This window comes from Cetorhinus maximus, chromosome 14 (genome assembly GCF_964194155.1).
Source record: "Cetorhinus maximus chromosome 14, sCetMax3.hap1.1, whole genome shotgun sequence".
NCBI classification, from domain to species: Eukaryota; Metazoa; Chordata; class Chondrichthyes; order Lamniformes; family Cetorhinidae; genus Cetorhinus; species Cetorhinus maximus.
In genome coordinates this window covers 4,000,417-4,026,638 of record NC_135892.1, presented here as the reverse complement: position 1 = coordinate 4,026,638, position 26,222 = coordinate 4,000,417, and the positions used below count along the sequence as shown (strand labels likewise).

Below are 26,222 nucleotides of genomic sequence, written 5' to 3'. Positions count from 1 at the left end.
TGCATGAAGAAAAGATAAAGGAAAACACAACATAAAAGAGGTCTGTTGTACATTTATATATTTACTACCTATATAAGCACTTTCATAGGAAAATAAGAAAATAAACATAGTACTTGATGTTTTCTAAGATAAATAACATCTTTGTTTGAAGCATTAGACTATCAATGCTAACAAATCATTAGAAATAATGACAACGTTCAACCTTGCTTCATTCAAAAGTGATTTCACATGATGAAAATGCACACCATATAACATATTTGAGGTATGAAAGTAAAATAAATAGGACGTTTTTGGGAGAACCATTCATGTTGAAAGTTTGACTATTGAGCTTTTAAATATCTAACGAATAAACTGTCGGGTAAAGTCATCTGTAATATAGCCTGAATTTAATGGATGCTTTGTTTGTGCATAAAAACATATTTCCTTATTTAGAAGATGTGCAACTTTTACTTTTCAGTTAATAAATTCCTTCCTTTCTTGCATCTGTTTTCAGCAAGATTTGTTATACAGAAGACATACGGGAATAGAATAACAGAGCAGTACAGCTATGCCAAATTGCATTTGAAATCTTTTTGGAGAAAGGGTGGGGAGTTGGGAAGTATAGAGAGAGAGAGAGAGGGGGGAGAGAGAGAGGGGGGAGAGAGAGAGGGGAAGAGAGAGAGAGAAAAAAGGAGAGAGGGGGGAAGAGAGAGAGGGGAGGAAAGTGAGAGAGAGAAAAAAGGAGAGAGGGAGAAAAAGAGAGAAAGAGAAAGAGAAAGGAGAGAGAGGTAGGCAGGGATGTCACAGGACAAGAGAGTACAAAAGGCTGGCATTTTGGGAAATATATGGCCAGGTCTGTTTCATAGCACCAAAAGCTACTGGAAGCTTTGCTCATCAGAACTTTCCAAATGATTCTGAAGAAACAAGTCATCACTTCTTGGATCACGTGTAGTTGTAACAAAAATTACCAAGCAAACATTAATGAATTTATTGCATATGGAGCTTTTAAATTCTACTTTAATAGACATTGCGACTGCTTTGTTTAAAAATTCAGTTCATATTTCAAACTATTAATATATTTGATCACAGAAAAGTTGCAAAATCTGAACACTTCATCACGCCAACTTAAAACAGGAGAAAGATAAAAATTTACAAAGAATTAAGATACTGTTCTCAAATTCAAAAACGCAGTTCAAAAGTCATGAGGAGGTTTCAAAGATGAAAAGCCTTCTGTACGCTTAAGTTACGCTAAAAAATATACACATTCATCCCATTTTCTATACATATTTGCCCCAGGCTACATTTTTGTTAGAGGAAACCAATGAGTTAAGCAACATCGGTAGCATTGGAAGCATCAGGGCTCCCCCACTGGGGAGGTTTCATCTGGTGTTTGCAGGTGCTGGTGATTTTGAAAAAAAGATGCCACGAGTAGTTAGTTTTGTGTCCACTACCTTGGATGTGGGCACAGGCAGCCTGAATGCGCTTGTGCAGTTCACCAGAGCATTTTTGTCATTTCTGTCCTGTACAGAGCTTTCCCCAGCATTACCAATTTGAAAGTGTTACTCTGCACAATTATCAATTGTTGCTCAACCTGCTCGTGACCCAGTGGAAATCTGTTCCGCAGCGAAAATGGGGTATATGACTGAGACTTAGATTGAAACTATTTAATTCCTGCAGAGCAGAAATTCATTTTATTCGCATATGAAAGTGATACCCTTGTTTTTTTTTCACATATGTTTTCTATGGAAGGCACTTTCCACTACATTATCCTCAAGATGGGAGAGGGGTAATCTAGGCCAAGGATTCAAACTAGTGCAATTATTTTGTTTCATAATCAACCTTAATGACTGAGGTGGAACAAGGTAACATTACCAATCCCTGCTTCAAATTGAAACATTGACTAAACTTAACAATGGTGGATTAGGCCATCCAATATCTAGAAGGATAAACAGAACATCTAAAATGGATCCTGCACCAAAGAAGGAAAGAAAGGGACTACAAGGTGTAGAAATATAAAACCACTGGTGCAGAAGGGGCAAAGGATAATAAAACCTTAAATTAGAAAATTGGTGAACAGAATATAAGTCAATGTTCAAAAATAACAGTGGCAGAATGAGTGGTATATGTATGAAAGTAAAAAATATTCAAAACAAAAAAGTGAAGAGTTAGAAACCATCTAGTGGTTGCACTGCAACAACTCGCCAAGGCTTCTTCAACTGCACACATCAAACTTGCGACATGGGAAAACAAGAGCAGCAGGTATATGGGGACACCACCACCTGCAAATTTCTCTTCCAAATCACACACCATCCGGGCTTGAAGCATGGTGCTGTTCCTTCACTGTTGCTGGGTTAAAATCTTGGAACTCCATTCCTAAAAGCACTGTGCACCTTTAACATGCAGACTGCAGCTGTTCAAGGCGGTGGCTCACCACCACCTTCTCAAGGTAAATTAGGGATGGACACTAAATGCTGGCCTTGCCAGAGATGCTCACATTTCGTTAGTGAATAAAAAAGGAACAATGAGGGATGTGATACTGAAGCTATGACAGAGGTGTAGCTTCATTTGCGACAGCAATAAAATCATATTTCTAGCTGTACAATTTCCTGGATAAGTAAAATTTGGCAAGGATGTAGTTTAAGTTCACCGGACAGAAATTTTAGCAAGCATGCCAATGGACCAGCAGCAGGAAATATAAACAGCAAAATGGGTAGAAAGCAAACTAAATATATTTTTATGGGAGAGCATTAAAAAAAAATGGAGCTCCATGGATAAATACTGAGATTAAAACTAAAATGAAGCTTAAAAGGGAACATATGATAAAATTAATCTTGAGGTGAAAGGGGAGATTAGAAAGGTTAAAAGGGCATATGAAAAATTGACATGCAGGTGATGGAGAAGGAAAAGAATAAAGGCTTTCATAAGCATATCAAAAGTAAGAAAGGTAAAGAGGGAGAATAAGCACTCAAGGATGAAGCATGTTTAGCTGTGGAGGATTGAGGTTCAAAGATTAAATATTTAGTGTTTTTTTTAAATGAATTGCAGTGGAAGTGAAAATTTAGGTATAACCAGACGATATGGGACAACTGTTGGAGATAGCTATAGAAAGAGAGTTGGTTCTGAAAAAACTCAGAGCTCTGAATAGATAGGTCACCAGACCCTTATGACACACACCTTTGCTGGTTGGAGGGGTGGCAGAGGCTTTGACCAGGGCTTTTCAATCTTGCTTAAATATGCTAATTCTGGTGGTGGAGAGAAGCTGATGTAAAACTGCTTTTCCCTCCCAGAGGGAAGTGGAAGATAAAACACGTTGCCAGTGGGCCTCCCACAGCATTGCTCATGGTGGGTCATATTCTACAGTTTTAAAATAACCCGAGCTTATGCCAAATGCACAATGTAATGAGCCCTAGCTCTTTAAGACCGCAAGGTTCAATTGCTGTAAGCAAGCACAGCCTGAGGTCGAGCAGACTTTATCTGCTGTTTGGTGAGGGAAGTGGGCAAATTGAAAGATGACTGCAACTTTCCAACATTGGATCAAAGGGAAAAAAAGAAACCTTTCTACTTCCGAAGTATGGTACACTCGTTCAAAGCTTTTAAATAAAATAGGTAAATAGATTAAAGGACACAGTGTTTATCGAGATATTGAATTAGATTGATAAACTTCTAAAGTTTTTTTTCCCCCAAAAAGACCAGATGCTGAGTTGGTAAGTGGAAATGAAATAAGGTTGAAGGAAGTCTGGACAAATTGATGAGGAGTTTGTCCATTATTGATAGGACATATTGGTGTTTACAAACTCCGTCAGAGGCCCCATCACATTCATTTTCAAAAGAGTGCTCACAATCTGACAAATAAAAAGTCAATCAGAAAAATTGATAAACTTCCAAAAAGCATTTTTGAAGCTGTTGAGATAATAAGTTAGCGCACACAGATACAAGGAGAACTCCATGTCATTCTGACTTGACAAGACATCCTCTACAATCGCATTTGTGAGATTTGCAAAAATCAAAAATTATATCAAAGTTAAATACAGGTTTACAAGATGTCCACGAAACCCTAATATCACATTCAGTGATATAGTGAAGCAAATTTCTCCTACTACAAATATTCTCTATATGCCTAATACACTCTAAATTACCACTTTACACATTTTATAGGTTTAATTATCATTCTGACTGAAGATTCGCAATAGCTTCAAGACTTTGGTGGAAATTTGTGATCTTAAAACGAGTCTTAAGATGTTCGATTCATACATTTGTGTTTGGTTTTATGACATCCAAAAAAAATTACGTGAACTCAAATAGCAATGTTTCCCTCAAGCTAGTCATCTACTTACACAATATTAAAAGGCACGTGCATTACCATGGGGGATACTGGGATGTAAATACTGTTACCCACATTGTAAGGCTATAAGCCCGAAATGCTATGGGTGTCCCAAAAAACTAAAAAATTTGCCCATTGTCAACCAATCAGATTTTTTTGACAAAAACTTAAATGTGCAGTTCAGGTTATCAAAGAATTATGTGCCATATAATATGCCACAATGAATGTCATATTTAAAAATGATTAATTATTCCGTGTAACAACAGAACAACTAAACACTTAGCATCACGGGATTTGTTCTAGAGAACAGGTCAAATCATATTAGATTAAAAGATCTTCTGACGCTTCAACATCCAACAGTCAAAGCTTGACTGGTTACTAAAACTTACTTGCTTTAAGAAAATATATTTCACGGAAAGCTCAGCACAAAAGGTATCGGAAAAAATTGGAAGCACAAAAAGAAACTAAATTGCAGCTTTATGAGGTTCAAAAGGAGTTATGGGAATAAATCAGTGCTCTTGATGCTCCAGATTATTCGGCTGCAGCCCAGTGAGTAAAAATTGCAAGTATTTCACAGATAACCAAAGGACGACAAAATGTGACTTATAATTTATTCCTTTTTCCCTGCCAAAATCTAGATTTAGATCAATTAAAGTTATTTCATAAGTCTAGGGGATAGTGGAAACAATACAGCTGATTAATACTAGTTTACATTTGAATATTCTGCATATTGGTCACTCCATTTACTGTACTCTGCAATGTTGGCAGATTATCAGTCTGCATAACAGTTAGCTGTGAAGAACCTGTTGATATGGTGACAGGTGGTCCACTCTGCATTTGCCCAACCCCAGCTGCATGTGTTAACATGTTACTGATGTGACTAGTCATGGCTAGGCATGCAGGTACAGAAATTGTAGTCACAATGCTTGTGCTAGGGGTCCCATTTTTTTCCAATGCATTGCTGTCAAGCACTAAAGCTTGTGTACTTGCAGCACCTAGCTGTTCAACATTAGCCAAGGTATGCAAATGAGGCTGCACTGAATCTGCTGGTGCATGGAGTACAGCAAGGTCATTAAAAGTGGCTGTCATGGAGGCTGCTTGAGTTACCATAGTGATGGAAGGCAAACCAGCTGACCTCCAATCTGAAGTACCAGATGTATGCTGTTCATGTAAAGAGATGTTTCCATGGAGCATTACTGTATTTTGGTCACTGATTATTTCTGGACAAGATGCTGATTCTTCTTGTGCTTCTGAAGGAGCAACTTGCTCGCAATCAACAAATGGGTGGAGGTCTGTTCTTTGAATATGGCCCTTTTTAGAGCCCTCATCCAAAATGACGAGGAAGGATTGCCATGGTGCATTCTTGTTATGAACCTGTTAACAATGTAAAAAAAAATGGTGACGGTCGTTAAAAGGTGATTTTAATAGTTTAGAACAGCACAACTCAAATGCACACAGGTTTAAAATATTTCACGATGTACAAAGCACAATGCATCTGAGCTGGAAGCATGCTGAATGTCTTCATTTTGCAATGCTGTATGTCATTTTCATGACTATTATAGATTGAAAGAGAAAATAGACCAGGAACAGCATAAATGGCAGAATATGGAGTTGAGGCCATAATCAGATCAGCCATGATCTTACTGAATTGCAGAGCAGACTCAAAAGGCTGAATGGGCTACTCCTGCTCCTAATTTGTATGTTCATAATTAAATTTAGGAAAGTTAAGCAGAATAACAAGTGATACCAATGGCTCTAACTATTAGGAGGGACTGAACAAACTGGGATACATTTCTCTACTGAACAGAAACTGTAGCACCATTGTAATGCTAGGAAAGGTTGCTATAACAACCAGTAATGTCTACAACTAAAGGTTTTTGAATAATATCTAAAGCATAAATTCCATAAGGATTTAATTTTACACGAGAAATAATTGACCATTCATAAAAACAAATGAATACAATTCTTGCTTCTTACTATGCATGAATGTACTTCTCCTATATTCATTCCTTATTTTCCCCTCATTTTCTTCTTAGTTTCCTGACAATTTCCGCAACACAAATAATTAATACTAGTTGATTACCTATGGCATTGCATCTTGGGGTAGAAGGGGGGGGGGTTTAAAAAGGTAAATACAATTGAATCTGCCCAACAATGGCAGTACAAATAATCATTATGAGTATATATGTGATGAGGAGTCCCACGCTGGATGGTGGAAAAACCATGTGTGAGAAAGGCAAACTTCGCATACGTGGGTATTAAAATAGTAGCACCGAAAGGGACAGATACAATCTGCTGTAAAGGCTAAAGAGAAAGGCAGTATCCTGGGAAATGGAGCAACAGATAAGCTTACATGGACAATTTCCATTATAAACATGGATATACGAACTTATAGTGGAAAAGTTCTTAGGAAATGCACACAGAAACTGGTGCATTTGTGATGAAGTCAATCTGTTAGGTTTATGTATTTGCCAACGTTTGCAGTCTGACTGTGTTAAGACTGCTCTTTTTAGGCAAAAAACAACGTGATGAGATAGCAGATATGATTGCAATTCCTTTAGGAAATGAAAGCACCCAACTGCAGGGAAGCTAGAATCCACATTGTTTCACAAAGTCACTTGGAAACCAGGTTACTCTGGAAAAAGGAAAGGATTTGTCTGAAAATTATAGTTTTTTTTAAGAATCACAGAATGGTTACACCACAGGAGGCCATTTGGTCTGTCATGTCTATCTCAGCTTTCTGTAAGGGCAATTCAGCTAGTTCCACTACCCTGCCTTTTCCTCAATAGCCCTGCATTTTTTTTTCTTCAGATAATTATACAATTCCCTTTGAAAGCGTGGTTGAATGTGCCTCCACAACACTCTGGCAGTGCTTTCCAGATCCTTACCACCCACTATGTAAAACATTTTTCCTCATGTTGCCTCTTGTTCTTAAATTGGTGTCCTCTACTTTGCCACCCTTCCACCAATGGGGACGGTTTCTCTCTATCTACTCAGTCCAGACTCTTTAACATATTTTGAAGACCTCTATCAAATCTCCTCTCAACCTTCTCTTTTCTAAGGAGAACACCAGTTTCTCCAATCTATCCCCATAACTAAAGTCCCTCATTCCCGCAATCATTCTCATAAATCTTATCTGCATCTTCTTCAAAGACTTCACATCCTTTCTAAAATGTGATGCCCAGATTCTGACACAATACTCCAACTGAGGCAGAAACTAAACAAGGTATTTCAGAGGAAACAGGTTTATTAGGTGGAATCATTCAGATACTTACTGAAGCATGTCTTCTGAGTGTAGATTTATCAGTAAAGGTCCTCCCACATGCACTGCACATAAAAGGCTTCTCTCCTGAATGTATACGATAGTGGCGTTGTAGAGCATTCAGCTGCGTGAACTTTTTGCCACATTGGTCACAGCAGTAGGGCCTCTCACCTGACAAAGACAAATTACTGGAGGCTAAAACACAACATTACTTGCCGCAGCATTTCGAAGCTTCAAACATTTCATTCAGGGGCCTTTAGCAATATGCATTATAATATGCAAATAAAAATTTCAAATTATGCACCTAGGTACTGCTGTTTAATATCTTTACACTCTTCCTTTAGAAAGTAGTGTCAAGGAGTGGAAGGAATCGCAAGCTGATTCAGCCTGACAGGATGTGACATGAACACTCCTTCCATGGCCAATGCACTCACATGACGGTCACCTATAACATTTTTTTTCTCCTTTTTTAGGGTGTTGACCACTCACCCCAAGAGCCCTTTGCTAACTCATCCAAATGGCTACTTTCCATGTTTGGAGTCGAGTGGGTGGCATAAAAGGACATTACAGCTGTGAGAGATCTGTTATAAGCTGACATACACACTTTCCAGCAGAAATTATAAAAGCAAAGGCTCTTGATACACACTTTGCAGCCTGGGAAATTAATTTAAACTTCAATTTAGTAAATTATTATAAAGATGTTTAATACCTATAACAAAATCACATGTGAAGACCAAGAACAATGCATGCCCCTTAATGAAGTTAGCCATTTCCTTCTCCCAAACTTGGTAAAGCTTTGAGTCTTTGATTTGTAATGTCATGCGTTTTAATACAGCTGCGTCAGATGACTGCTAAATTTACAACGAGACATGGTTTTTGGTCTACTCGGATTTCATAAGGAATGAAAGTTTGAACAAATCATATCACACCTGTGTGAACTCTAAGGTGTTGGTGAAGAGAATTTCTTTGTGCGAAAGCTCGGTAGCAGATCTCACATACAAATGGCTTTGACCCAGTATGGATTCTATTATGATGTTTCAGATACTCTTTTGAAGCAAAGCTCTTGCCACATGTTTCACACATAAAGGGTCTTTCACCTGTAAGATAAAACAATCAAATTAATACAACTGCATAATCTTGAAAATTTGAGTGTCAGTGATCAGAAACTGTGGTGGCTATTACATAGTAACGAGAGGAGGTCATTTAGCCCCGTGAGCGTGTTCCACCATTCAATGAGGTCATGGCTGATCTGTATCCTAACTTCACCCACCTGCCCTGGTTCCATATTCCTTAAAGCCTTTGGCTAGCAAAAATGTACTGATCTCAAATTTAAGCTTGCTAATTGATAAAAGAGCTGGCATCTACTGTTTTTTGAAAGAGAAAGTTCCACACTTCTTTCGCTCTTTACATGAACAAGATTTTCTTAATTCTCTCCAAATGGCCTGGCTCCGACTTTAAGGTTAAGGTTATGTCCCTTTGTCCTAGACAACCCCACCAGCGGAGAAAGTTTCTTTCTTCCCTATTGATTCCTTTCAAAATCCTAAATACTTTAATCAAATCACCCCTTAACCTTCTATATTTCAGGGAATACATTTATGTAAACTCTCCTCATAATCTAACCCTTGGAGTATTGATAATATTCTGGTGTCTCTACACTGGACTCCTTCGAAAGCAAATATACCCTTAGGTACACTGTCCGGAACTGTGCACAGTTTACCAGGTGTAGTCTAAATCTGGGCTTTTATAACTGTGGCAACAGCTCCTCCCTTTCATATTTACCCTCAAAGAAAAATTATAATTGCTGGAATTCAAAAAAAACCCCAGAAAATGCTGGAAATATAGGTAGATCAGTCAGCATCTGAAAGAAAGGTTAACTTAATCAGTGATGGTATAAACTGTTGTAGCTGCTCTACACACGTGGATCAATAGAACCAAAAATGGGAGAACAAAATATGATCATGGGTTCCAGTCTAAAGAGCAGTTAAATGAATTGATAGCTGAGCATACAAAGGATATGTCTACATAGAGCTGACGTTTGCAATGTTAAGACTGTTGTGAAGAAAGTGTTCAGCTTATTCTTTTTTTCCTATTCTACCAAAGCTGCTTTTGGAATGGGCAATGCAAATATTGCTTAAATTCTACAAATTTGCAGAAAGATTTTCTTCCATTAGATCCAAACGTTGAAATAAGGTGAAATATGAGCACTGAGAAGCTCCAGATAAAGATGAGCAATACAATCAAAATGCTCTTAGGAAACAGACTAGCCCTGGCTATGCCGTATATTTGGTTACTGTAAATGCCGGGTTTGAGGGTTCAGTGATCCCAATTCAAGATTATGCTTCTGCCCACGTGTGGTTTTCAAACATCCAATGTTCCAGTGGTATGGATGGTTTGTACATGCTGCAGTTTGGAAGCTGATGCACAAAAAAACCTCAACTTTCAGAGCTTGAATTCAGCCACTCCATGAAAGGGGTCACAAAATCATACTAAAGGAAATCAAATGGATTATTATGGTCACATTCCAGTTATAAATATTACATTGCATGCCATGTAAAAGTCCATAAGAGCAGTTACTTTAACATTATGCATTTCTATAGCACCCTTCATGAAGTGCAACATCCACGGAAATTCAACAATAAGGAAAAAGACAGGGAGAAATTAAGCAGGAACTGGGAGCGTGGTTGAAATGATAGGCTTAAGAGGTTTTGAAAGTGGCATAGTTAAATTGTTTAGGAAAAAGAGCTCTAGAGGTTGGGGGTGTAGTGACTGAAGGATTAACTGCTAATGGCTGAACGGACAAACAGTACATAAAAACTGAACGAGCAAAGGGTATGCTGAAGACTGTTCAAGGTCGCTCAGCGAGACACCATGCTGATATGCAAGATTAAAAACGAGGAGGGTGAAATCATTACACTGTGGGGGAACAAAGCCAGTGGAGTTCAGGAGTGACAGGAATATTTAGGGCAAGTCATCCAGTGCACAGAGGACATGGGTTATAGAATTTTGGATGAATTGAATCTGATAGATGGAGAAGAGGAGGCTTGTATTTGAGAATTTTGGAAATTAATCCTTGATGAAGACACTAGTGCAAGAGGTGAGGCAATGGCATCAGGTATTTGGTGATGGTTTTGTTCATCATCCCAATGTTGTGTGCCTCTAAGTGTCTCCTATCTTAAGCCATCTCTGCAACACCACTATTTCCAGCCTACCTTCGTTTCTCAAACATTTGCTTATGTTCACCCTAACCTCAAGAAAGGTTATCGCTCTGGTTCTTCCAACTAGCACCTTCTGGTGATACAGGGCTACATTCTAAAGCTATGGAAATTGCTGTTAACTTTCAAATTATCCATTGCCTTTAAAGCTCTAGTCTGACTGGTGATCACCAGCATGAATTTCAACAAAGTAATTTCACTGTTCATCCTGTTGCGTTTTATGATCTTTGAAACTTAGCGATGAATTGGATAGTTCTTTCAATGAGCTGGAACAGGCAAAATGGGCCAAATGGTGGCCTTCAATGCTCCACACTTTGATAATGACTCTATTAAAGCTATGTTTATGGCTATCCAGTTTCCTCCAAAACCATTCCTGTGCTACTTTTGTTGACTCCTCCCTGCCATATTTTCTATTCATGGTGGTTTACAGGGCTTTATTCTCTTTTCAACTCCGGTTCATCTTCACATCAGTGACCTGGGAAAAGGTCCTGTTATGTGAAGTTAAAAGAGTGAGGGGCAGAGAGAAAAGCTCCAAGCTTCAGATTTAAAGAGACAAAAGCTGCAGAAAGCAGATTTAAAGTGAGAACAGCTTGCAAGAAGCAAGAAGGTTCAAAGAGACAAGGAGGTCTGTAATTCTTTGCTATGGGCATGTGAAGCAGTGGTGTACTGTTAAGGCTGAGTTGGTGAGACTGTGTGCATGGAAGACAGCTTGAATGCATGTGGCGACCCAGGGAAGAGGAACACCAGAAGCAGAGTTCGAAACCCTGGAGGTGAACCCTTGTGGAAGGTATCTGAGGAAAAACGTCAGTTTGGGAGAAGATTCCAAGGCGAGGTTTTGAAGAGTGGAGATTGTAAACCCTTATGTGAAGGACGGAATTCAGTGAGGCTATTTGGCTCATGGTGTGACAAGCGTCTGGGGAGAGTTGAGGAGAGATCCATAGTACCTGGTTGAGGTGACATCTGTTACTTGGTTTCAGAGTGTGGTGCGTCTGACCAATGGGTGCCATAGATATACATGGACTGTGTATTTACTGTGAACATTAAAGTATGAGATAGCTTTTATGACTTGTTATCCTTACAAATCTGTATATATCTTTAAAGGTTTAGTTGTGGGCGGAGTATTGTAACATAGTTAATCTTTTCTTGTTGAATAAATGTTTTATTGTTTTGTAAAAAGTTCATCAGCTGACTGCTGTGACTTTGTTCAGTAGCTACTCACCACATATCTACACAAACAAATAAAAGTTAGGATCTATCAAGCTGGGTTCCACTCTGGGATCAGGCTTGTCCAAGGGTAACCTCAACTGGGATCATAACACTTGGAAAAGCCAAACTTAAAAGTTTGCTGCAATTCAGTTGAAGTTATGATTTAAATTTAATTTTTTAATGGAGGTTGTCCCCATTTGGTTGGGGAATTTACAAAAATAAATCACAGACCTTGGACAGATATCGTAGTGAAAACATGGCCAATAAAAGAGGGAAAAAGGCAGTAAACCTAAATCCGAGTTAGTCAGTTTTCAATAATGCTCCTACTGTATTTCCCAATAACCAGAACCTATTTTTGTCCTTCTCATTACCAAGCTGAAAACAGAAGCAGTAAACAGGAGATTCTACCAGAGGCTATCAAGATTGGTGAAAATGGGATTTTAAGACACATTTGAGTTAAACAAACAGAGCAAACATGCAGGAGATTAAAGGATAGTTAACAAGACCTTCAGAGGCAGAAGGAAGAACAGTTAATTTACGGAAGCATTAATTTTACCAGCAGCGTAACTGCAATCCAGTCTGTGGATCAGCTAGAGTGATTGTCAATAATGTTGTCACTAAAGTGGATCAAGCACTAAAGAAATGAAGAAATTCCAGAATTGAAAATGCTAGGAAACAGGCCAATAGTTCTTTAACTGCAATCCAATGTTCAGTACATTAAAATTTTAAGCAGGAAAATACAAAATATACTAAGCCTAATATATAGTGAAACCATTGGCAGTTGAAAGAAGTCAAACAAATAATCAGAATGCTAATTTAAGTCTATTAAGAAAATTTCAGTGACATCTTAGCTAAGCTTTACTCAGATCACCATGTACCATATTATGGAAGCATTTATACATTATACCCTGTTTCTTAGATGCTCACAAGTAGTTCCTGAAGTTTGACTGATGTAACTATTTGAAATACATGCAAATAATGAGATAATCAACAATGGTCATATCACGATCCTTTTCAGAATCCTACATATACCACTGGCAGTAAAATGAAATCATATATGACTGAAAGATGAAATAAAAACTAGCAACTTTAAAAATGCACAGCAGGTTCATCAGCTCCTGGAAGAGCACGCTAATGTTTCTGAGGCAAGAACTGAATCCAAAACGCTCATCCATCCTTTTATTTGGATGCCTTTCAACCAGCTGTGCTGTTCCATCATTTCATGTTTTCACATGTCTGGATCCTACAATCAGCTGCTTTCTTTTCAGATATGTAGCAGCTACATCCATCTATATTTCTTCTCCAAATGGTTGGCTGGGACTTGCATCAGTTTGTTTTCTTAAATTCAATGAACAAACTTGCTTTCATATCGTACCTTAGTACATCTCTTAGGAATATCCCAAAGTATGGTACATTTAAAGAATTTCATTATAATGATTTATGCTATGCAGGTAAATATGGAAAAACTCTGCATTTCAAGCTGAGTCATGGAGCTTCAATGTTCACCTAAATAGACAGTACAATGCCCAGCACAGTTCAGCAGTTCTTCAAAGCTGCAATGATTAAAGTGCGTGCACTAGCCCTGGAGTGGGTCTTGAACTGTCAACCTTTCGGTGAGTTTATCAACTGGGTCAAACTGATATATATAATTACATTGCATGAAACAGAATAGATCAGAAAACATGTGAGCTCCGAGTTGTTGATATTAGCCAGGGCAATAGCTGGAGCAACAGAATTACCCCAGGGTCCCTGATCATGAAAAATTAGCCAAGGTTCCTAGCTGTTCAAGAATCCCTGTTGCAAAGTACATGTGTACAAATGTCAGCTGAGGATAGAATCAGACTTGACTCTGTCAGGAAAATATTATAATTTTCATAATGTTATTGGAATTTATTATGGAGTAATAGTGGGGTCTGTGTGTGTGGGGCTTAATTGAAGTAAAGGCAGCTGGTTTGAAGGCTTTGATGTATAAGATAAGCTAGGTTTGAAATGTTAAGTAGGTAAACGTGGGTGAAGTTTTAGAATGTGAGATGTAAAGGGAACATCTGCATTTTTAAATAAACTAGACTAGCTTGAATTCAAGAGGGGAGGTGAAATATTTCACCTAGCCAGGAGAAGTTAAGAAACAGTGTGTTCATTTTTTCCAAAGATTATTGGTAAAATTGGTACTATGATAGATTTTTATTATTAGAGGTAAAGTCCAAAGACATAGTGAAACAATGGGAATTTGTATCCAAAGAGGAAATCTGTACAAAGGAGATGAGGTTGTGTGTAGGAAAGAAGGAATTCTAAGATCTAACAAGTGTGAAAAGCCTCCAGCATCTAAGCCACAAGCTGTTGTCTACAAGGTACCAAAGCTGAGAAAACTCACTTTGAATTCAACTGTCCAGGGTGTGTGCTTTGCATGGGTCTGTTTAAAACTGTGTTTTATTGTTGCCTTAACGGAGGTGTAACTGGAAGTGAGATTAATTAGGAGAGCTAGGAGTTATCATAGTAGTAATTTGCAAACCTGTGTATGTGCTTAAAATCATTTTTTTTAATTAATAAAGGTTTAGTTTTGGAAAAAATCTATAAGGCTCAGTGGTCTTATTACTACTGAATTCAAGGCATGCATCTCGAAATATATACAAATTGCAAAACAGCTGTGGCAGTTGTTTCAAGTTTCCCTTTGGGATTTGAGCAGCTCAGCATTTACCATTAGCTGTGCCATAACAATTCTAATGGCCTCTATAGTAAATCTCTTTAGCCATGCTCTCACCACTAAACTGTACCCCAACCAAAAAAAAAGCCTTCAGGAAGACAGGGAAAACCTAGAGCGAATAAAAAAGCATTTCAGTTACAAACAAATTTTAGAATTTTAGCCGTAAGAATACAATAAGAAAATTTCAATCATGGAAGTTAATTGAGAAGATTTTTCTGTAAAACCTACATTATCTTTTTGCAGAATAACATGGAAACATGAGTGATTCTGTATTCCAAGCAGTGAAGGGCCCACATAATGCTTGACATCTTTTAATATTTTGCCAATGTGTTGATGTATTCCATGGGTTGGAGTATATTACTGTCTGTATATTTCCTTTTTGGCACGTCACTGGCGCAAGCCAATTCGATTCATTCACGTATAATTTTATGACCTCTTCAATGAAGTGGTCACAATCAAACACTTTAATAACCAGTTTAATCTTGGTCCTTCTGCAACCATTTCCAAGTCATTAGATGTACAAACTATGCATACCATGCCACTGAACACTGGGCATTGACATGTGGGGAAAATAAAGTATAATTCACAGTCACTAAAACTTTGAACTCAGTGCCAACATTGATCAACTAGCTGCACATTAATCCCATCAACAGATCAAATTAATTCCCCAGAAAATCCTGGCTCTAGAGTTTCTCCAGGTATTTAAGCATGCACAAACACTCAAACTTTAGTGGAAAACTAGCAGTTCCTAAATTTCTTCACATACTGGAGCTACCCAGAAAGTAGCAGTTACAATTATTTTCAATAGTTTGTTATTTACACACAAACACCCTTGTTCCTTTTGCAAACTCTTTAAAAAATATTGAAAAGGTCTCTTCAGGGCTGCCTCTGGGGCTCAACAAGTTTATCCTATGAGTAACTAAGCTATACATGATGAGGAAAGTCCCAACTTCAATCTCTAGGCAGCAATGGCTTTCTTGATCTGTCAGCACAGCAGCAGAATGAGGTAAGGCGTGGAAAACTGGCCACAGTTGTGTTCCTGACTGCTATCCAGTGACCTTCTACTGGAATTGAGAATGTGTATACATTAGATAAGGTTAGGCTTAGCTCCAATGCACTCCTGAGGTAAAAAAGCTTGTGAGCATTGACTATTAAGACATCCACATGAATAATGACTGTTATAAGTATGAGGGCCCAATGACTATGGAATCATAGCTCAGCAAGAAAGGAGAGCTGAGAAGAAAATTAATGAGAAAATAAATGGCTACATCTGTGCAAATGTAATTTAAGAACCAGCTTACCTATACTTTTTGTTGAAAAATTAAAGCTTGTTCCTTGTGACATTTAGTTTTACATTAACTAAAGTTTTTCAACATCTGTACAAGATTGTCAAAACAATGAACAAAACTTTTCCACAGCCTGATTTGATATTGTAAAAAGCAACAATGTATAGCAGCCCTTTCGCAAGGCTACATTTTCAGTTAATTTCCACCAATATTGCCATACTCCTGACTGAGAAATTTACTCTATCTCTAGTGTCTGGGGACTTCCCCTTGCAGAGGCCAATGTGCTACTGGTGGGTTACTGATGCTGATTCAATGCCCTACTAACCATCGTTGGTCAGGTTAATACCATTCTAGAGACAGGTCAAAAGTCTCATATTGTCAGTATCTTATCTGCACATGCCTATGATGCTTGTTATTATTCATTTTCACTACATTTTTTTGCATGTGCTGTTTGCTGTGCCACAATTCCAGGGGTACCAGCTATTTTAATCAGTGTAGCTAATTTCAAATACTTGATAAGCTAAAAGACATGGCTGAATCACAACTCTTGACTTACACTGTATATCTTGCTTCAGGCTGTACCAACTAAAATGCTTGAAGCAGTTATACAAATAGAGTTCAGAAAAAAATGTAAAACAAGTTACCTGTATGAGATCTCTTGTGATATATCAACATATGATTCTGTGTAAACCTGGCACCACATTCATCACAGGCAAATGGCTTTTCACCTGTATGGACCCTTGAGAGTGCAGGCAAGAGAGAGAAGAAGAGTCTTGGTATACCATTATTTAATATATCAAACTACAAATACTGCACATTAGATTCTAAAAGAACTATATTGAATTCTCAAGCAGGAAAAGCTTTTCCAGTGCAGTTACAACTTCAAAACATCCAGTGTCAGTTAGCTGTTTACTTTTCTACTACATACTGAAATTAAGTGGTGCATTCGTAAATCTTTCTGACAAAACCTCAATTTTCAAATGGGATCCATAGCTGTTTTCTCCTTTTATTAGAAAATGATAAATCAGATGTTAATTATGATGACACTTTCACAACATTCTTCCAAAAAAAAACTAGATGACAAAACACACGTGAAACATGTCTTTCCCTCATTTCTTCACCAAATTAATTACCGAAACAGAAATGGACAGATAAGAAAGCAGCATGCTCCTACACCACTATCTGCTGAAATTCACTACTGAAACAACTTTGTCTTGCTACTTTACTCTCCACTTTCAAAAGTCTCCTTAAGCTCATAGTCTACGATATGCTTTGGGATATCTCCCCCCTCTAATTTTCCATCTTTTCCTGCTTAGTATGCCTTTGGAACTCAGTCCTTTGCCTTTGCTTTTGACATTATCGTCTGGGAGAAACATTATATAAATGCAAGTCACCACTGGTTGCGTGGGTGGGTGGCCACAAAGCAACTGGGAATGCGTCATGTGGGGGCAAACAGGTTGCACACAAACAATGGTCCCTTTAAGACATACATGTGCACGGGCGATTGGCAATCTTAAAGGGACCATGCAGTGCAACAAACAGATTTCATACAGCCAAGAGAGAAGAGTGGGAAAGTTGGGTTGCCATAATTGTTGGTTTCTAACCAGGTGCTAGGTTTCAAAAAGTAACCAGGATCTACTCGCCTTTCAATTTTTGGTTCTTCCCTGTGGAAAAATTGGATGCACATTGCAAAAACCTCATCAATTCCCTCAGGGAATTGGCTAAGTGGAACCATGGGCTTGAGGTTATCTCATCATGAGCCCCCTCCATTTTATTTTGGTGAGCTAATCACTTTTTTTGGTCTGAGATACAGCTTGAGATGAGAATTCAATGAAACATATGCATTTAAAAGAACAAAAAGCATAGTTTTCTGTACAAATTGTATGATCAAGAATTCTGTTCTTCTAGCTTTTATGCTATTTATTACTCCTTCAAGGTAATATTTTAGTTTTGTAACTATTGGAAAGTTAGATTAAACTGCTGTAACAAGAGGAAGGCTGATAGGACAACTTCCATACTATTGCAAATCCTGGTATTAAAATAACATATCTGAGTTGATAAAAGTGCATACTATAAAGTTATGCTGTAAATTTGTACCTTAAGTGCACCTTCAGTGCAGACGGCTGAGAAAACTTTGCATGGCATTCAGTGCACTCATAAGGTTTATCTCCAGTGTGTGTCCTTTCGTGGAGTCTCAAGGCAGTTTTGGAACTGAGTCCTTTACCACATTGCAAGCATAAATGGCGCTCTCCACCACCCTCATGAACCTGAAGGTTATGCCGTTTCACGTCTTTTTTCCTTTTAAATTTTTTACCACAAAGTGAGCATGGGAAGCGACGTTCTTCAACATGGACATGCCTTTGGTGGCTTTTTAAGTTGCACCGATTAGCAAATGTCTGGTTGCAAGTCTCACACCGGTAAATGATTTCAGGTGTAACACCATGATTCTGCTCTATGTGTTTCAAGTAGCTTTTCTCATACTGAAAATCTTTTTCACATTTGTCACACTTGAAGTTTCCACCTCTTCTCTTCTTCTCAATCTCATCAGGTGTCTTTTTTGTTTCCTCATCCAATTCAAAATCACTATCATCACTCTCGGCTTCTTCCTCATCCTCATCATCATCCCCCTCCATCATCTCATCTTCATCATCTGGCTCTTCAACAATTTCTGTCATTGTTTCCTTTTTAACTTGGTCTTCAATCTCTTGGTTGTTATCATCTACACAGGTCAGTTTTCCAGATTCCTCTTCCAACTTTTGATCAACCTTCTCTTGCTCGCGAAGCTTACGTGTATATTTCTTTTTGGGGATTTCCAAAAAGACCTTCCGCCCTGCCAGCCTTCCACTGGCTCGTTTCGCTTTTACACTGAAAGATTTTCCCATTTTTTTCTCCTTTTCTGACTTTTCCCATCCTTTGGTTCTACTGGTTGCTAGCAATGGCTTACAATCTTGCTTATGAGATTTCTCTTCATCTGAAACATCTCGGGCAGTGGATACTTGACGATTGTGTTCTGAAGGAATTGCTGATGTGTTCTGAGAAGAAACAGAGACAGAATCACTGTCCTGTTTATTGCCTTTAATTCCCTCTACTCCCTGGGAATCAGCCAAATTGCCCAAGTCCATCAAAGCTGACTCAAGTATCTGTGTTTTTACTTGACTGCAGACTTCTGCCAGTTCCCTGCACTTCAATTTCTCCGCAATCTCCTGTAATCTTTGTACCCTCTCGGCCTCAACCTCCACTTTTGCAGTATATACAAAATCCAAGAAAGAGGCAAAGTCTGCTGTGTAAATGTCTTGCAAAGTAACAATAGTAATCTTAGTGTTCACCATTTCATTAAGGAATAGCTCCTTAAAGTAACTGCTGGCAGCTGCCAACACAGCTTTGTGAGCAACAAATTCCTCTTTGCTGCCCTGGTGCTCTATCTGCACTGTCACATCACAGAAGTAGCATAAGATCCGGAGTTTGTGCATCTCTTCCAACAAGTTTTTAGGGGCTGTCCTTGACTCCAGTACAACTTGATTGCTGACCATCTTCCTCTATTTTGTCAACCCCTGCAACATAAAAAAATTTACACAGTGAAACTCAACAAATTATATTCATGGCTTGCATTCTAAATTCCGAACTTGGATGGCATATGATCGATATTGTGAAAAATGGATCTAATAAGTACTTTTTTTTTGGTTTAAAAAATTAACTTGCGTATAGTGTGAAAACTTTTCATTTTTGTAGATGTTATATACGAGTTATCTCACAGTGCACAAAGTTTAGTACAAGGCCATACTATGAACAGTTAAGTATCCTAAAAAAGTGCACAATAATAATTAAAACATTTTCTTCAGATTTTTTAAATTTCATTTAGCAGCCAAGTTTTTAGAAAAAAATCTGATCTGACATACTACCTTAATATTTAGATCAATGCATTCATTGGTTATGACATAATGAAAACATCTCTTAAAGCAGCCTTCTTATATAAAATTAGCTACCTAAGTAGGAATTACTTCATTTGTGACATATCTTTTCTAACTGTAATAGATCAGGATACCCTTACTGTGAGCTCTGAATAAATACATCCAAAACAAAAAATAAATCTATACATTTTCCCTTCCCAGCCAAAACGTTTTGGACATTCAAGCAACGAAGTGCATTACTGATGGACATGATAATCTATCTGTCCAACAAGAGGAGATTAATTTAAAAACTAGATTGATTAACAATAGACTACATTAATATCTTGGGTGCACATTATCATATTGCTCCTATGACTTAAATTATTCATTCCTATGGAAAATGTAAGATAATAGTTACAAGGTAGAAATTCAATCAAGGAGTTCAAAAGCTATCAGACACCAATAGGGTGAAGCACAATATTATCCTATAAAAATCAGCAAACATTGACATTCAATTTTGAATGTGGAATCAGTTTCTACATGCATTTCTCCACCACCTGATTTGACCACACTGTTGCCTCTCCATTGTTAGATTGCTTTGTCTGACATTCAGCCTCAAGTGAGCTACAATTTCCTCCAGTTAAACACTGGGAATACTGAAGCAATCATAATCAATCCCTCCCTCAAGACACCATACTCTTGACCACTCATTTGATCATCCTCCCCAGCCACTGTCTCAGGTTGAACCAGATTGCTTGCAATATTCATCTCTGATTCAACACCAATTTTAGCTTGTGACCCCATATCTATTCTGTAACAAAGAGTGCCTGCTTCCTGCTCCATAACTTGGCCCACCTCAGTCAAAATGCTATTAAACATTTATCCATGTCAGACTTGACTATTCCAACGCTGTTCCTGGCCACCCATCCTGCATAAGTTTCAGCTCATTCAAATCTCTTCTACTTGTAATCTTATCCGACAATAAATAATACTTACCCATTACCCTTGTCCTTGCTGACCTACATTGGTTCCAGTCTTCAAATGCCTTCAATTTTTAATTTTCATCCGTGTTTCAATCCCTTCATGGCCTGACTCTGTCCCATGTACGTAACTTCCTCCAAGTGGCCCTCCCTCTAACCAATGCCTATGCCTCCAAAACTCTGTTATTCTGACTTTGGCTTCTTTTGCAACTTTCCCTCCATTTGCTCCATCAGTGTATGCCTTCAACCACCTAAAACTTTGCACTTGATTTTCCTCCTTTAAGATCCAACTTAAAATCGACGGCTTTTACTAAGGTTTTGTTAGCCCTCCTAATAGCTCCTTCTTAGGTATAGCATTCATTCCAATTAAACCTCTACGTAGGTCCTTGGGATATTTTTCTACGTTAAAGGCACTAGGTAAACACAATTTGTTGTTGTTGATACAATTGGCATTACATTAGAGATTGTAGGCCTTAAAGCCCAATAATACAATTCAGTTTCTTTGAAGAGCAAAAAACAAAATGATGTACACTTACTTGTGAGGTTTAGTATGCCAGAGTCAATTTTGTCATGAATATCAAGATGATCGCCATTCTGTATTTGAAGTTTAAATGCAAATCAAGTGTAGATCAAATTCTGGTGATGGTTTCAACCTTAATAAAAAGTGATTGCTAACATAAGAACAATGAGTAAAAGCCACATTCATCCAAATCTGATCTTAAGAACAATTGTGTCATTTAAGTGCTGACATTAAGGAAGCTATACAGTTTTTGCAGGGAGGGTATGCACCCCTTTTATATGAAGACTATTTTGTTTTCTCTCCACTCTGTAGGCGAGTGGACTGGGAGGCAGTTTGTAATCAAGATCTCAGCTAGCTGCTAGAATTATGATTCAATGAACAACATCTCATTCAATTTACCCACCCTGTCCCAGCTGAAATTAATTCAACAATAAATTGCTGTTTATTCGATACATTTAAGTGCCCAATCTCGCATAGGAGTTCATAAAGTACAGTCGTAAAGAGTTGCAATCTGTGACTGTTGATAACTCGAAAGAGTAATAAGGAATGGTGAACCTTTGCAAAAGTTGATGTCTGAATACCACTAGTTGAGAAATACATTGCGTATTACAAAAAAGGTGCATTATTCCAAACAAGGAACCTAGAGAATGTTGCTCAAACTAATATGAATTTTTATGCAACATAAATTGCTTATGACTGATAAAACAGAACATTGCTGCTGAGGTAAGGCCTCAACAATCTTCCACAGTGTCGATTTTCCAATTCAAATTCTTGCTGTAAACAGTAATCTATAATTGAGGCTTGATTGGCAAACAGTGCAGACTCACGTTTTTGTGACTGTGGATGTGCTTGGTTAATGTGGCTGCCTGACTGAATTGGAATGGTATCCAATAGAAAGCTGGCACTTACCAGGAATTAGCAGCAATATTAGTTCAGCACTTCTACGTGTGACAAGAGAGAGCGGCGAGAATGTTGAACTCGCTGCTACGTGGGAATGAATGAAGCAGAAAGCATTGCTGTATTTAAGGGAAGGCTTGGTGCATATGAGAGAAGGGAAAAGGAGATATGGGGGAAGGCTGGAAAGATGTCACGTGGAGAATAAATATCTGCATACATCACGTGGACCAAACAACCTGTTTCTATGCATGTTATAAATATCATCCTGGTGGTGGCTTTAACACAGTCACAATCATCATTTTCATATTCAGCAGTTAATAAATCAAAATAAGCAAAAGTTCCGAGGAACTTCTAAGTAGCTTATATGAAAATTCCTTTTCCAACTCAACAATAATGTTGTGCTATTAAAAAATGATGGTATTTTCATCAGGAAAGCTGTGCTGGTGCTTTCTTTTGCAACTTTATTGCTGGACGCATCATAAATTCTTAGTGATGAAAACTTGATGGCTTTAGAATATACTGATTTAAATCTAAGGTAATTTATTACCATCTTCTAAAACTTCTAGAATTTTAGAGCACCTCCACCAGAAACAAGCTGTAAAACAGTCCAGAAAAATTCTACACCTGCAATATAACAATGATGATTAATGAATTAGCAATATAACTTCATAAGATACATTTTTTTCCTTAAAGAACTTCATTGGTAGCTGCTACAAAAGCATTTTTTGTAGTACATTATGAAGTGAAATATGAAACTAGATGACTTTGAGATACATGTACACTGAAATAAATATTCCAAAACCATGGTGGTTGTTGTATTTCTCGAGTGAGTGTTATTGATTGAGGACAGCAGAGCTTTGCTTAATAGTACAGATGTGGGAATAAATTAACTATTCTGAAGTTTTGCCCGATTACCTTTGGAGAACTGGGAGTATTTATACAGAACATACCACTTGGGAATACAGTGGAACATCTATTATTCTCCAAATGGAGGGGGCCCAGATATGAATAATGGAATTTGATGAAGAGTTCCAAATTTTGGTCTTGCACGCATGGAACAGCAATTCCCCAGACACTGGAATGGAAACAAGTTCAAACTGAATTTAATTTATCCTAGAGAGATGATTTACATTAGACAAGAGGAGACTGGTCTAACAGGCTTGCAATGTTTCACACAAGACTTTGTCTCTTTAGAATTCCAGTGCTTAATCAGGAAGATAAGTAACTAGAGCTCCAAAAAATATATGTTTCCATTGTGAGTGGAAAAGATTCCACTGCAGGCTAGATCATGAGGCATCTGTGGAAGGAGCAGTGTCCTATTCCATAATTTATTGCCTCGGTAACCTAGAATGGGTAGAAATCAAGTTGTCCTCAATACAGCTAGAAAGTAATTATGGCCTCAATTTGCACAATGCTTTAACAGCAGCATTCAACAATGTCTTGTTACAGAAGCAGAGGCACATTGTTCAGTTTGGTCTGGTCCAGACACTCCTGTATTGAGAATTATTGATTGACGAAACAAGGCATTAGTTGCACAAATATAATTGCTTGTTTTCAGAAGAAGTAAACTTACCAAAATAATTGTACTGTGGAAGGCTTTTGACAGCCCTGGTATCTCAATATTTTGGAAGTGGAGGTTCCTAAGATGGTAAACATAAAACCATGGATAAGTTAAAAGAATCACCTTGCAAAAAGATCAGATGAAAATGTGAAATAATAAATCAAAAGAAAACTGGTGGATGTGGAGAATGGTCTTGCAATACATGAACTGCCTAGTTGCTTACTGAAGATTTTGAGAAACAGCTCTGTAATGAACACAAAGTGATAATGGCAAATTTGGTGAAACTATTATCCCATTCCCTAAAAAAAATTCTAATTTGCTTACTGTTTTCTCTGGGTAAACTCTACAATTATGCCACAAAGTACAGCAATGAAAAATGAAATGAATCACTTTGTGTTGCAATTCACTGAAAACATACCAAGGACTATAAAGGCCATGTTTTAATCAAATTCCAAGGGTCGCTTACAACAGCTGTCCTTTAAGGAGAAATTGAGCAGAATGGGTCTATATTCTCTGGAGCTTAAGAAAGTGAGAGGTGATCTCATTGAAATATACAAGATTCTGAGAGGGTTTGGCAGCATTAAGGTTGAGAGGCTGTTTCCCCTGGCTGGAGAGTCTAGAACTAGGTGGCATAGTCTCCGGATAAGAGGACAGCCATTTCAGACTGAGGTGAGAAATTTCTTCACTTAGTGGTGAATCTTTGGATTCTCTACCCCAGAGGGCTATGGATGATCAGTCGAATAGTCCATTCAAGGATAAGACCGATAGATTTTTGGACTATAAGGGAATAAAGGGATGTGGACATAAGGCAGGAAAATGGAAGGGGGTCAAAGAGGAATTTTCACCTGCCACTTTCGGATGAGCCAGGAAGCCTGGTCTCTCAATTAATGGAATGGGATGGGATTGGGGGGGGGAGGCACCGGAGTAATAATACTGTGGATGCTGGAGATCTGATATAGAAACAGAAAGTGCTGGGGAAAAAAAACACTAATTGGACCAGAGGCTCTTTCCCTGCTCTGTGGCTGTTTACATGCAGAATTGAGATGCATTGGTATCCAAACAGCTGGCGGGGGGGGGGGGTTACCCCCAATTCTCCAGGTTGCAGGCCCTGGAGATGCAGTTCTGCAAAAAGAGGCTCTGGCCATTCTCTGCACTCAACCACCCAACCCCATCCCCAGGGCTGCTCCCTCCACCTGTCCAGCAGACAAAGTCCCTCTCCCACCTCCCCCAGCGGCTGTCAGTCTCCCCTCCACCCCCGGGCCGGGCTGCTCAGTCTCTCCCTCCAGCCCAGCCAGGATCCAGGGGCTGTGGGGAGGGGTGGGGGGGAGAGACTGGGGGCTGAGCCCCGGCCTTAACGCGGTCCCTCCTCCTCCCCCCCCGGCTCGAAAACAAACGACTTTCCTTCCCCGCGAACTGACCTGCTCTCCGGGACTCGGCCTGTACAGGGAGAGATGGAGGATGGGGGGGGGTTTATGCGCGATGAGGGAGGGATGTGTTTTGGGTGGGGGAAGTCGGGGGGGGGTGGTGGGGAGAGGGGGTTGGTTTCCGGACCCCCGGGCAGCGGGCTCTAGGTCGCCATCGGGCAGCTCCGGGCCCTGACTCGGCGCACGCGCACTCAAACACCAAGGCCGCGCCTCGCGCACCCGGCACCTGCGCGCGCCGGTGGTGGGCGGGTGAGTCACAGCGCGCAGGCACCCAGAATCTAACCCCGCCCCCACCCCCACCCCCGCCCCCGCCGGATGACACGCATGCGCGATTGGTCACCTCCCGTTCCGACTCTCCCAGCGCAGACAGGGGCTGGATCGGGGAAAGGACGACTTGAGAGAGATTCAAACAACGTTTGTCTGTGTCTTTCTCAAGATAAAAAGACACTAACAGTGCCCCACAAAACGCTTACCTCCTGCACGAGAAAAGAGTGCTGCTTGGTTGGCAAGTCGACTCTGCCATGGAGAATGCATCAGGGAACTTTTGTCCCCACACTTTAGTTTAATTCAAAATAGGTGCAATGAATGGACATGTTTCTTTTGCTTGCAGAGGACAGGTCCCATAAGTATGTATATATGTGGCTTCTAGCGAACGTAAGTGAGTCACATTGTGAGCCGGGCTGATAATCTGAAATTGGTTGTTAGTGTAATTCTTAGCGCGCACAGTATTCTTCAGCAAGTGCTGTCCAATCATGGAATCACATCTAACATTAGACATTATGTTCTGAGTTTTACAAGCAGTTTACTGTTTCATAGGATCAGGCAGTCATTGGGACAGACAGCCTATGTACCTGACATCGCACCGGCACAGAAATTCAATACTCATTTGTGTGGTAGGCAGAACGTCTTTATGGCAGCATCCTGGAAGTCAAAAATATTACTCGTGTTGCTACTGCATAGTAGCAGCGTGAAACGGCTAGCTTCAC

The 26,222-nt window shown here is 39.0% G+C and overlaps 1 protein-coding gene across 2 annotated transcripts; it reads right to left on the bottom strand.

Moving 5' to 3' along the window:
• Positions 1–433: 433 nt before the first annotated feature.
• On the bottom strand, positions 434–25,464 carry gzf1 (GDNF-inducible zinc finger protein 1). 2 transcript variants are annotated; one of them, XM_078556408.1, is made up of 8 exons: positions 25,231–25,464; positions 23,825–23,891; positions 21,371–21,487; positions 18,065–19,518; positions 16,612–16,706; positions 8,492–8,659; positions 7,576–7,733; positions 434–5,674 (listed from the first exon to the last, which is right to left on the bottom strand). In XM_078556408.1, the coding sequence occupies exons 4-8, from the start codon at positions 19,495–19,497 to the stop codon at positions 5,009–5,011; spliced, it is 2,520 nt and encodes an 839-aa protein (XP_078412534.1). In that variant the 5' UTR covers positions 19,498–19,518; positions 21,371–21,487; positions 23,825–23,891; positions 25,231–25,464; the 3' UTR covers positions 434–5,008. The 2 variants fall into 2 exon arrangements, with proteins under 2 accessions (XP_078412534.1, XP_078412535.1); XM_078556409.1 differs by lacking the exon at positions 25,231–25,464 and adding an exon at positions 24,279–24,576.
• Between the last annotated feature and the right edge of the window lie 758 nt (positions 25,465–26,222).

Bases quoted from the DNA above. Each gene is read 5' to 3' on its own strand.
- gzf1 (XM_078556408.1), bottom strand. From the start codon at position 19,497: ATGGTCAGCAATCAAGTTGTACTGGAGTCAAGGACAGCCCCTAAAAAC. The intron at 8,660-16,611 runs GTAACTTGTTTT...TTTATCTTACAG, and splicing joins TCACAAGAGATCTCATACAG to GTGAAAGACCCTTTATGTGT. The intron at 7,734-8,491 runs GTGTGATATGAT...TGTCTTTGTCAG, and splicing joins ACACCTTAGAGTTCACACAG to GTGAGAGGCCCTACTGCTGT.